Source organism: Varanus komodoensis, unplaced genomic scaffold, assembly GCF_004798865.1.
Source record: "Varanus komodoensis strain SLA01 unplaced genomic scaffold, ASM479886v1 scaffold20_1, whole genome shotgun sequence".
Classification (NCBI taxonomy): domain Eukaryota; kingdom Metazoa; phylum Chordata; class Lepidosauria; order Squamata; family Varanidae; genus Varanus; species Varanus komodoensis.
Window position 1 is genome coordinate 2,768,250 of NW_025335587.1, and position 12,875 is coordinate 2,781,124.

The 12,875-nt window shown below is 39.6% G+C and overlaps 1 protein-coding gene across 2 annotated transcripts in view; it reads right to left on the reverse strand.

Annotated features, from left to right (window-relative positions):
• Window positions 1-12,875, reverse strand: part of FAF1 (Fas associated factor 1) — a 238,966-nt gene that overhangs the window by 195,540 nt on the left and 30,551 nt on the right. For both annotated transcript variants that reach the window (XM_044429854.1, XM_044429853.1), the window contains exons 4-6: window positions 8,963-9,171; window positions 3,089-3,180; window positions 1,119-1,210 (exon numbers count right to left, since the gene is read on the reverse strand). In XM_044429854.1, coding sequence (XP_044285789.1) covers window positions 1,119-1,210; window positions 3,089-3,180; window positions 8,963-9,171 — 393 coding nt within the window. The remainder of the gene's footprint in view (window positions 1-1,118; window positions 1,211-3,088; window positions 3,181-8,962; window positions 9,172-12,875) is intronic.

The window sequence follows — 12,875 nt, forward strand, 5'->3', positions numbered from 1 at the left end:
AGCTTTATACACACAGACACAAACACCTTCCAAGGCTAGAATTTTATTGTTACTCTGCTCAATAATCACATTCTCCCAAGTACCAATGTAATAGCCATGAACACTCTCTAGCCCAAAATTGTCCTGTGCAAGTCCCATTAAAACAAATGGGAACTGTGCAATCACATTCATTTCAAAAAGGACTTGCATGCAACTTCCAAGTGGTTCATGCTCTATATTTTCACTTGAAAATATATTATGGGTTTCTTACTAAGTCTATTTAGGATGATATAACTATAAATTATTTTTGTTGGTTTTATCCAATGGTTTCGTGCTGCTGTGGGCAGACTTTGATCTAGAGGAGTTCACATGAACAGAATGGGGAAGGACAGCACTTTCTCCCCCTGCAACAGGACCCTTACACCTCTCCCACCTGCCCCATTGAGCTAGAGAAGCTCTGTGCCAGCACAGGCTGGGGAACAAGTAGCTGCAGAAGAATTAAAGTATTAACTGAATTAAAATTAACTGAATTAAAAGTATTAACTGAATTTAACTGAATTAAAGAGCCTTCCTTCAGCAAAGGACACCGGTGGATCCAATCCACTGTAAAATGAATATATGATTGTATGCCTCTTTGGGGGTTCTTGAGCTTATACAATCAGAAAAATAAACAAAAGAAATTAAATACAATATGGGAAGCCAGAAATCATTCACCTTGGTAAATGCAAGTTAAGAAGAATTGCAACAAAGGTTTAGTTTATTTGGTCAAATATCCCATCCCCAAAGTAGGATTCACCCCAACATTGAACCTGATATGTACACTAATTTTAAGAAAGCTCGCTTGAATTACTCATATTATATGGGGTCAAGAACAAAGCTTTAAAAATCCATCAATAACTAACATCTAAGAAATGTAGGTAGAAAATTTCAAGAATTTATGACTTTGTATATAAAAGTTCATCATGGGTAAAAGTTGTATGCACATATTTAGTATTCTTTTTTTAAAGAGAAATATACTAACCTGAGGCAAAAAAGGAGACAGTTTTTTTAACATATAATGAAAAGTATGGAATTTCAACAGTAATGTTAACCTGATGCTTTTACTATTTGGACAAATTTACTTTTGCTGATTAACTTACCCAGGCAAATTTGATGAGGATGGTGGTGGCAAGTCAGGTGTTAGGACATAGAGGCTGTTGTTTTTTGGCAAGTGTAGAGTTTTTAGAACAGTCTGTAGGAAAAAATGGGTTTATAAGTTACAAAATGTTTCTATCAGGTGCTTTCATTTCAAACTAACTCAAAATTGATGCAATGCTAAAGGCATCACTAGCAACCGTATCTGTGTGTCTTAAAAATGTCCAGAGGGAATAATTAATACCATGTGGAGACCGGGACTCTCTCTGGTCCTGATGAAAATCATGTCCTGAGGTATTATTGAGGAACTGATGAACTAGAAGGGAAATTCTCATTGGCTGGCTGGATATACATGTCTAGCTTTAGCACATTATCTAGTTTGGTCCTAAAAAACTTTCTTTACAATAAAATGGGGTGCTTTCTATCTGATACTTGATGACAAAATATATGGTGCACTGACGAACTTTCTTCTATCCTCAGAATTCACTATAATATATTTGAAGAAATGAAGCAGCACTGCTTCTTTACAGTAGAAAGTCTTGAGAGAAGTGCAAACAACATTTTAGATAAGTTTAATCTTCTCTGAAGCACATTTTTCCATGATGAGAGAACAACCCATTCTTCAGCATACTTGACTTTTTATCTTGGACTTGGATGAGGCATCCTGTCCACCAAAACTCTCTTTCTAGCCTGCATATCCCTGCATAGCTGCAGCAAAGCAAATTGGTCCTAGAAGGAGTAGTAAGAAAAGGCTTTCCCAGAAAAACAACTTTGAAAGACCAATTTCAGCCTGCATTAGATATGTGGTACTTCAGCTTTCCCCAAAATGGTGCCTGGCATGTCATCTGGCCACTAGACAAGCTGCTTGTGGCTGCTGGCAGTTGAGGTCCAAAACTTCTAGAAGGTACCTGGTTAGTGAAGGCTGCTCTACTCAGTTCAAAATATCACATAGTTGATTCAGTCACATCAGATCATATCTGGCAGCAATTTTAACATTACAGGTTCATATACAAATTTCACATTTATTCATTTTGACCTTTGATACAGAAAGATCATTTTAGAGCTCATTCTGATTCTTTGAATGATGAAGAGAAATAGTAGTATTTGCTCACTAAGAATGGGAAATAGATGGCTAATTAGGAATGTAGCAAGCTCTCTAATTGAACATTGATCCATCAACTACATTATATAAGAGTAGTTCCCCAGGATTTTAATCAATACCCCATTGTAGCCCTACCAGGAGATGCTGAAGAAAAAACTGGGAGCTTCCAGTATGTAAAACCTGTGCTTTACCATAGAATGGTGATCTTTCTCCATACTACAATACTATGAATTGAATCAGATGTACATGCTTTGACCTATGGTTGCAGTCTTGCACACTTAACTCATGAAGCATTAAGTCAGAAGGGCCCTTGGATGTCTAGTCTAATCCCCCTGCTCCATGCTATGGGCAGAGAAGAATAATCAATTAAAATTGGATGTCCTGCACTTTACAAATCCGAAGTGCTTTTCACTGCAACGCCACCATTCTATAAAATCCCCAACCCTTAACATTTAAATTTTGTTTAATAGTTTTTAGGGGGAAATCCAGTGTAAGTCCATCTTAGCGTAGCCCTGGATGTTTCAATCTACTCTAAACAAGACTTACACTAGATGGTGTCTGCATATTTTTACTAAAGGTGCTAATATATATTCATGACTACAGGATATTTTGCAGGTTGGCAATACGGCTTTGCTTTTACAATGTAAATGTTATGGGATTTTCCAGTGGCATAAGTTTGTAATTCTCCAATAAAGCATCCAACAGATTATATTTGGCCAAGAAAATTGACTGGGTACATTTTCACAATACATTAGAAAAGGTTTCATCATATTCAGACTGTTTCATATGTTGCCTGCACATAAGCACCAGGTGGCAGAAAACACAACATGGTACACAGAAGGAAGATTCTGTAACAAAGATTCTATAACTCACACTATCATCTACGTCTCCCGTCTTCCAACCCTTTAGCAACATTTTTGATGTGGGAATTTGAAGTTCATTTTCTAAAATATGTTTGATATCCCCTGGAAAGGAAAAATGTTATCAATATTTCTGTTTTCTTGCATTCAACTTTACAAAGCATCAGAAAATCTTATTCTGTTTAAAATTATGTTATATTTTATGTTAATATTCATTAGTGTGTGTGAAATGTTTGGGAACAATCCTGAGAACTGTAGCTATTCAGTAGTATCAACATGAAATGAAATAAAAGTTTGAAAAAAATGCATATCGTTAAGTCTGATAAGGCCAAACATTCCCCACTTATTATATTTTAAACATTCCTTCTACATTAATTTTTTAATACTTTAGTAAAGAGGCTTAACCAGAGATGACACATGAATAACATGTGAAAAGCATAAAGCACTGAACTATTGAAAATTAATATTTAGGATAAATTCTAATTGATGCTACAAATGGTTATTTAACTTCAAATAATTTACTTTTATTTTGAATATGCAACAGCAGCTCAGCAGTTGTATCATAGGAACCCAGTAATGTCAGGGTTAAAAAAAAACCCCTTATTGGGTGTTGTATATGCAATCCAGCGCCCACAGACACCACAGTTCTTCCTGTGCTAAATAAGCCATGATGCGCCATGAAGTGTAATCTAAACCTGGTCATAATTTCTCATTACAGATTCCCATTGCTGACCAGACGGAAAAAATCTTCTTAATTCAGAAATCTCCATCTGTGTTCAACATTATCTAGTCTAGTTTGTAAATACCAAGCAACACTAGTAATCCTCTCCTTAAAAAGCATTTATATTCTTGTTCTGGCCCAAAGTGTCTGTTCTAATTTGTAGACAGGTTTGTCATTTTGCTTAAAATCCTTTCAGATCAAATAAATTGCCTCAACAGGAAGAAGTAGAAAAAGTGTTGTCCAAAAAGCAGATACATTACAATCCAGTATAGAATATTTATTAATCTCATCAGATTAGGTAAAAGTTAAACAGGTCTCAATAATCATGAAAATTGCATCTACATCCATTGTCGGTGTAGCCTAACTCCATCTGGTGTTCATTTGGTGCAAATGCATTAAGCACTGGGAGAAATAGGTTGGTTCTTTATCATCTGCAATGGGACCCTGAGCAATAATCAGTGGGCGCAGAACCATCCAAAATTCTGCTGCTGCTGCTGTTCTAATGCAGTAAAGCACAACACACACCAATACAATCCTCCAACCATCTTCCATTTGATACTTTGTAGAAGGAGTTCTTGAGGCATAACTTGTGCATAGAAAAGCACAAAGAGCTTCCACACATGAAAAAGTAACCTGACTGGTCATAGTACTCCTTGCATGTTTGTTCTTTCTACACATACATCTGTATGTACAGAGAACTCTTTCTAAGAAGGTCAAACTAGTGGTGCATAGTGTTATGGAAAGTAGAGCTAGCCTATGCAGTTCCCTCTGCCCGTTCAGTCAAAACATAGTTTAATATACAGTCTGAAATACTAATTGATCAGTAGAAAGAGAGCAACCAATGGCCTAACTTAGATGTTGACCACATTTACCTTCTTCCTATGTGTGGATTATGCCTCCTTGATCTACTTACGATGCTTATGTAGATGTAATGTTTGAATATCACAGAAGTGAGTACACCCCTCACGTTTTGTAAATATTTTATTATATCTTTTCATGTGACAACCCTGAAGAAATGACACTTTGCTACAATGTAAAGTAGTGAGTATACAGCTTGTGTAACAGTGTAAATTTGCTGTCCCCTCAAAATAACTCATTATGCAGCCATTAGTGTCTAAACCGCTGGCAACAAAAGTGAGTACACCCCTGAGTGAAACTGTCCAAATTGGGCCCAAAGTGTCAATATTTTGTGTGGCCACCATTATTTTCCAGCACTGCCTTAACCCTCTTGGGCAAGGAGTTCACCAGAGCTTCACAGGTTGCCACTGGAGTCTCTTCCACTCCTCCATGACGACAGCACGGAGCTGGTGGATGTTAGAGACCTTGCGCTCCTCCACCTTCTGTTTCAGGATGCCCCACAGAGGCTCGATAGGGTTTAGGTCTGGAGACATGCTTGTCCAGTCCATCACCTTTACCCTCAGTTTCTTTAGCAAGGCAGTGGTCGTCTTGGAGGTGTGTTTGGGGTCGTTATCATGTTGGAATACTACCCTGAGGCCCAGTCTCTGAAGGGAGGGGATCATGCTCTGCTTCAGTATGTCACAGTACATGTTGGCATTCATGGTTCCCTCAATGAACTGTAGCTCCCCAGTACCGGCAGCACTCATGCTGCCCCAGACCATGACACTCCCACCACCATGCTTGACTGTCGGCAAGACACACTTGTCTTTGTACTCCTCATCTGGTTGTCGCCACACACGCTTGACACCACCTGAACGAAATAAGTTTATCTTGGTCTCATCAGACCACAGGACATGGTTCCACTAATCCATGTCCTTAGTCTGCTTGTCTTCAGCAAACTGTTTGCAGGCTTTCTTGTGCATCATCTTTAGAAGAGGCTTCCTTCTGGGACGACAGCCCTGCAGACCAATTTGATGCAGTGTGCAGCGTATGGTCTGAGCACTGACAGGCTGACCCACCACCCCTTCAACCTCTGCAGCAATGCTGGCAGCACTCATACATCTATTTCCCAAAGCCAACCTCTGGAAATGATGCCGGGCACGTGCACTCAACTTCTTTGGTCAACCATGGCGAGGCCTGTTCTGAGGGGAACCTGTCCTGTTAAACCACTGTATGGTCTTGGCCGCCGTGCTGCAGCTCAGTTTCAGGGTCTTGGCAATCTTCTTATAGCCTAGGCCATCTTTATGTAGAGCAACAATTCTTTTTTTCACATCCTCAGTGAGTTCTTTGCCATGAGGTGCCATGTTGAACTTCCAGTGACCAGTATGAAAGAGTAAGAGCAATAACACCAAATTTAACATACCTGCTCCCCATTCATACCTGAGACGTTGTAACACTAACAAGTCACATGACACCGGGGAGGGAAAATGGCTAATAATGCTCAATTTGGACAGTTTCACTTAGGGGTGTACTCAATTTTGTTGCCAGCGGTTTAGACATTAATGGCTGTGTGTTGAGTTATTTTGAGGGGACAGCAAATTTACACTGTTACACAAGCTGTATACTCACTACTTTACATTGTAGCAAAGTGTCATTTCTTCAGGGTTGTCACATGAAAAGATAATGTGAGGGCTGTACTCACTTCTGTGATATACTATACATATCTTTGTTCTGGGTTTGAGTTACACAAACCATATTCAAACACTATATCCAGGTGGAAAAAGCAGGAAGGCACAGTTTTAGTCTCATTATGATTAAGGAAAAGATAAGGGAGACTCTCATGCAGCTCAGTCTATAAAAAGTCAAATAATGTCTATAAATGAATTCAGTGAGTATACAAAATTCAGAAAAGGCAAATCGTTCTAACACTTAATTTATTTTTTTTCTAAAGCATTTAAAATTAGCCACTATCTAGATCATGGGTCCTCAAACTACAGCCCGTGGGCCACATCCAGCCTGCCATGCCAATTTATCCAGCCTGCCTCAAAGGTTTTGGACTTGCTTGGAGAAAACAATCTCCGAGCGAGTCCAAAACCTCTGAGCCAGCACAGGTGTTCTCAGAAACTGAGCAGAGAGAGAGCCGGCGCATGCCCAAATTGCAACAGCATAACTGGATGTGTGCCAGCTCCCCCCTCCCCATTGCACACATATAATGAGCGGGAATATGGAGCGGGAAACAGAAGAGAGGTGGGCAGAAGAGAAAGAGAGACAAAGACGATGATGGCAAAGACGAAGAAACTAAAAAAGGAATGAAAGTACGTAAAATATAACTTTTTAAATCTATTTTTAATTATGTGAGCCCAGGGGTGGCCAGCTGCATGGCCTTCTCCTCACGAGCAAGCCGCCGCCTCGCCGAGCCATGGGTGGCCAGCCACACAGCCTTCTCCACTTGAGTAAGCTGCCGCACCCGCACCTGCTGCCGCGCCTGCCACCGCCACCTTTCAACTGGCCCCCTGTTGAAAAAGTTTGAGGACCCCTGATCTAGATCCTAGTCCAGAGAAGATAACAACATTTAAGGGCACACGTCTATGCAAGTTTGACAGAAAAAAAGGTCTACAACTCCCAGCATGCCCCAACCTGCAAAGCTAACTGTGAGTTGTAAACTATTTCTCTTTTGAAATTTATACACAATTGCACCTGGAATTAATCATTCATTTTAGCTGGACATTAAACCTTCCTTAGATTTCCACATGCAGTTAAACATTTTCCTCCTGGAAAGAAAAAAGCATGCTTTGTTTTTAGACTGCATATGCATGCATATGATATGCTCCCTTCTCTCATCCACATAGGAGCAAACACCTCTGGAAAGGGTACTTTCCACCTTCCTTTTGCTAAAAATAAAAATCTGGAAGCCAGCTGCCTGACTAATTCAGGGCACTTCATACAAAAATCAAAATGTTTCTCAGAGCATTAACTAAACATTGTAATCCTAATTATAATCATGCTTGGTTCACATTCAGCTGTTATCAGCAAGTAGGAAGTATGAACTTACATTTTACTAATTTACAACCAAGTAAATGAGACATGAGCTAAGAATTGAGCATAATAAAGGTGGAAGATTTAGGTGAGGGGGTGGAAGGAAGGGGGGAGGGAAATGATCAACAAGTACATGCTCAGCAAATAAAATATGTATGCATATGCCACTAGGTGTCACTCTTTGATAACACATTTCATATTAAACGTGAGCAGAAATTACTTCATCTTATCTTACTTGGGAAAATACTAGAAGCAAGACATGAACAACTTTATATAGCATCTCTGAACAGCATACATATTTTTAAAGCAAGTTTCTATACTATATGATCATAGGTGGCATGTATAAATGTTTTAAATAAAGAAGAAAGCAAGATACTATTCTCCTACAAAGCATCACAAAGTGAATTAAAAAACCCAGTAAATATTGCCAATTGTTAATTGGTACAAATGCTTTAAGTCTTACTTGGTATCTATGAAGGAGGCTTATGACTAATGGGGTTGGATAAAAATCAAATAAATAAATAAATCTATGTGGTTTGTTGAAGTGCCAACAAGCTTATGATATATTTTAAAGTCGTAAGAGAGATCACTGACTTTTGAAGGAGATAAAAACTTCAAGATAAATAGATAAAAGTTTACAATAAGGGCAGTGTTCTTAACAGTGCTAGCAAATGTTCATGCATCTTTTGGAAATAAACACAACCCTAATTCAGGAAGCACTGTGTACCATACACTTTAGAGGTGATCAATGCTCCTGGCCAGGGCAAGCATCAAGAGTATGCATGTTTGGGCACATGCCAAGGGCCCACACCCCAGCGGGAGTCCAGTGGCAAGAACCCTCTGAAGTTGCATCTTCTCTTCATTCATTGAGACCTACTTGTTCATTTTCTTCTCACTTGGGCCCAAATAATGGTGGTAATGAGAAGCAGCAGCAGTGAGATGCTACTGCCTACCTGCTCGTTGTCTTCTCGCTGTCCAACAGGCAAGCAGCAATGGTAGTGCCTTGCTCAAAAGCCTTCAGAAACCTGGAACCAGCACTGGTCCCAGACCCTCATCACGCAGCATTTAAAGTTATGTTGTTTTTGCCCAGAAAAACTGGCTCAAATACTAAAAGAACTGGCTTCCATTCCCACCACACTTCTCACAAACACACATAGCATCACTAACTTTACAGGTGGTGCTTCTGCTTGCCAGTCCCCATCTCCAACCATCCAAAGAAAGTCACTTGTGCTGCAGCTAGTTTTATATCCATTTTATATGACTGCATTCTCCACCCTCAGAACAGATGCTTACCAACAGTAGAACTGTCTTCAAGTACCACATCCACATTCCGATCTCTGTACTCCACCCTGAAATCAAGCATCCGTGGCTGTCTTTCCACTATTTGTCTAGATGGCACAACATGACGAAATGCAGAAGATGCGGAAGGTGTTGAAGACGTGGAGGATGGATGACTACCAGGACCATACACTGTTCCTTGTAAAGTCTCCCCACTATATTCACTGAAAAATATATCATTTAGATTTCAAATAAAGATAGGCAGTCAATTTCTTGCAACAACCTGTTTTGGTTCTATGAATGCTATTTGAGATTAATGTTCAGAATACTGCAGAAGTTTAGCATGAAACAAATTGTTTGCAAACATTTCAATTCTAGGAAATAGCTGAAAGTTGATACACTTCAAATTAACACCACCAACATCCTGATATAAACTTAACAGCTAATGTATATTCTGGTCTATCCCTTCAGGTCTGGATGGTTTTGGACACTGCTAAGATTCTTTGAAAACATACCTTCCCATTTTAAAGGGGCTAGAAACTAACTTTAAAACCAACAGTTTCAAGCTTTTTAAATCTATACAAAATATTGATTGGTAAATGAACAATTCTTCTTACTTGAACTCATATAAGTAGCAAACTATAGAGACAAAGGCTAAAATTCACTCCCAAACCATCGGTTCTGTTATACCAGAACTTACTTGCAGTGTTTTTGTAGAGCTGCATCTTGCCATTATATATGGGGATTTACTACTATAAAATTAAAATACATACCTTCTTCTTACAGTTTATTAATCTCAGACAGGGCCAGCCTTAACCACTGGACAGAGAGAGACAGTGAGCTCAGGCAGCAGATGCCAGAGGCAAGGAGAGGTAGCCAAGTGTTGGAGGATAGGTATATGCCAAGCTAGTCCTCAATGGGGTTAGTTTTCTGCCAAAATCCATTGTTCTTCTATTGCCCTTTCCCCATTTTTTAAGTTGTAAGGGAATATCCACTGTCCCAGTCACAGAAATACATTTTAATAAGCACCATGTCAGTGGAACTTTTAAAAATTGTTTATAAATTATGATCTAGTCATGATGCCTAAATTAGGAAACTTTATATTTATAAATCAGCATGTTGAACCTGTCCTATCCCATGTGCATTGTTTTAAAAGGAAAGTTCAGGCAAAAATTTTGTGTACCCAAAGCCACAAATGTAAAACAAAAGCATATAAACACTTAGTCACTGCTGACTTGAACTAAGCAGTGAGCTGTTGTGAACACATCTGTGCTGCTTCAGCATCAGAACATGTGTCATCTCAACTGTCTGCTACAGTAATTCCCATCATTCTGCATCCCAAATTAGGGGGATGGAATGACAAATAAACAATAGAGCACTATGATTCTTTTTTGTACAGAGGCCTCTTTTCCATCTCGTTAATCAAAAAGAACAAAGAGCAGTTCTCAACTCTGAAGCCATGGGCAGTTTCAAAGCTACAGGGAACAATGAATGTGCTGTGTTTAGGTGTATAGATTTCCATGCAAAAATATATTGGCCCCAATTCAGAGTTTTTGTGTGCTGGAGTGGGCTCCCTGAGCATTACGGTACATCAAAATCTCCTCTGCTGAACAGATGGTCAGCACTGTCAGCAGAGTGAAGCAGGAAAGGAAAAGGGATCAGTTCTCCTAACCCCAAGCCACAGCGTCCTACCTATTTGCGTGTGTGTGTGCATGTGCACAAACATGTGCATGCACATAAACATATACAAAATGCAGGAACAAAGCTCAAGAGTGCCATCTGAAAGCAGGGTTTTTCCCCTCAACACACTATCATTTTGTACACATCACATCCAAAAAAAGATTCATATGCAGAAGCTGATTTCAGTGTACAGATTATTCTTACAAGATAAGGGCAAAGCAATCTTGGCTGTAAAGTGACCGAGTCAGCTCCTGCTCTCTCTAGCTGTCTGTCTCTCCCTTTTTAAAGGAAATGTCCAATCTACTGTTCAACATTAGGGCAAAATACTGCAAAGAGAAGGCCTGGGTTTTCATCAGTATCCACTGTTTCTCTGGCTCCCAAGGACACTCTTATTATCTATAAACAGCCCTCTATCTCCAACAGCCTGTGCTGTCCAGAAAGTTGCTTCGGCATGCATTGATTGCTAATTTTCTTTTCCAGTGGCAGCTTCTCATAAAATCAAGCCACACTCAATACCAGACTTCTTAAGAGGCTTTTCATGAGTGGGTGGGGCTGCAACTAAAATGAGAGGACTGAAAAACCAATTATAAGCTTGAACCCCAGGCACAGAATTTCTCCTGCACTACAGACCAAGATCAGTTAAGTGGCTAATGGATTTTTGTTGTTGCCATTTTGAACAAGTAACATGCATTAAGAAGGAAGATTGCCTAGCCACAGTAAAACACGCATTGGTTATTTCCCAGTTGGATTTCTGTAACGCGCTTTACGTGGGGCTGCCCTTGAAGACAGTCCAGATACTTCAGATGGTTCAAAATAGAGCTGCCAGGATGCTGTCGGGGACTGGACGTTATTCTCATATAACCCCAGTCCTCTATCAGCTCCACTGGCTTCCCATCAAAGTCCAGGCTCAATTCAAGGTGCTGGTTATTACCTATAAAGCCCTAAACAGCTTGGGACCAGGATACCTAAAGGAACGCCTTTTTCCCTATTTGCCCTCCCGCCCCGAGATCAGCAACAGAAGCCCTCCTCCAGAAACCCTCTGTGAAAGATATTAGGAGATAGAATACCCGGAGGAGGGCCTTCTCTGCGTTGGCGCCCCATCTATGGACTGCACTCCCTAGAGAGGTCCGCCTGGCGCCGTCATTATATGTTTTTCGGCACCAGGTTAAGACCTTTTCATTTAATCAATATTTTAATAAGTTTTAATATTGAATTGTATTATTGTATTTTATTAATTGCAGCCAGAGTGGGTCATCAATTTATTTGTGTTGTTAGCCGTCCAGAGACGTTAGTAATTGGACAGCATACAACAGCAAAATAACCTCAATTTTAAAGAGACTGAACTATATGCTATAACTACATACACATATATCTGTTTATTCCCAAAATTGTAACACTAAAAGATATAATGCAAACAAGCTTTTTAAAAATTACTTCTGTATTCCAGTTATTTATCAATCATCAAGTCCTTACAAAGCACCACACTTTAAAAGGTAAATATGGAGCATCAGGCAGAATACATATGCATAAAATGACCATGGTGAATAGACACATATGGAAGAACTGTTTTAGATCACACAACTTAGGCAGAGAAATCTCATGGACTCTGAATGATTAAAAGATATTGAAGATTTTTACCAACAAATACCATAGGCAAATCTACCATCTTGGAAGAGAAATTTCTCTCTTGCGTTTTTATCCTGGCCCCCTCACAGTCTCAGAAGTAAATGAGGAGAGGGGGAAAATGGCATGCCAGAGAGGGGAGGGATGAAGAATAGTGAAAATCTATAGGATCCTAAAAGCCTCTCAGCCTCCCAGCAATACAACTGGACTGAAAGAGTTCAGAGGTCCATATAGTGGGAAACTGTACAGGAAGAGAAAGCAAATATCAGACAGAAGGAACCTAGCAGGACATGAAATCAGAGATCTCTGTCTAGGAGATAGCAATCATGTAGGATTTCACCCTTAAGCTAACAGTAGTAAAAATATGTTTAAGGATTTCTTAAATACCACAAGTGAAGAGCCAAGTAAATATTCACTAGAAAAGAGTTCCACAACTCAGGGGCCGTCACTAAGATAGCCCTGTCTGATGTAATCACCAAACTTAGCTAATTTTGATTCTGGAACTGTGTTAATGGGAATGGCCATGTTCACATATATGCGAACTCCAATGTGCCCAGTTGTAGCTCATGATGTGTGAATCCAGAAATGCTGGTTTTTTCATGGGTTAAACAACCCAAGGTTAACC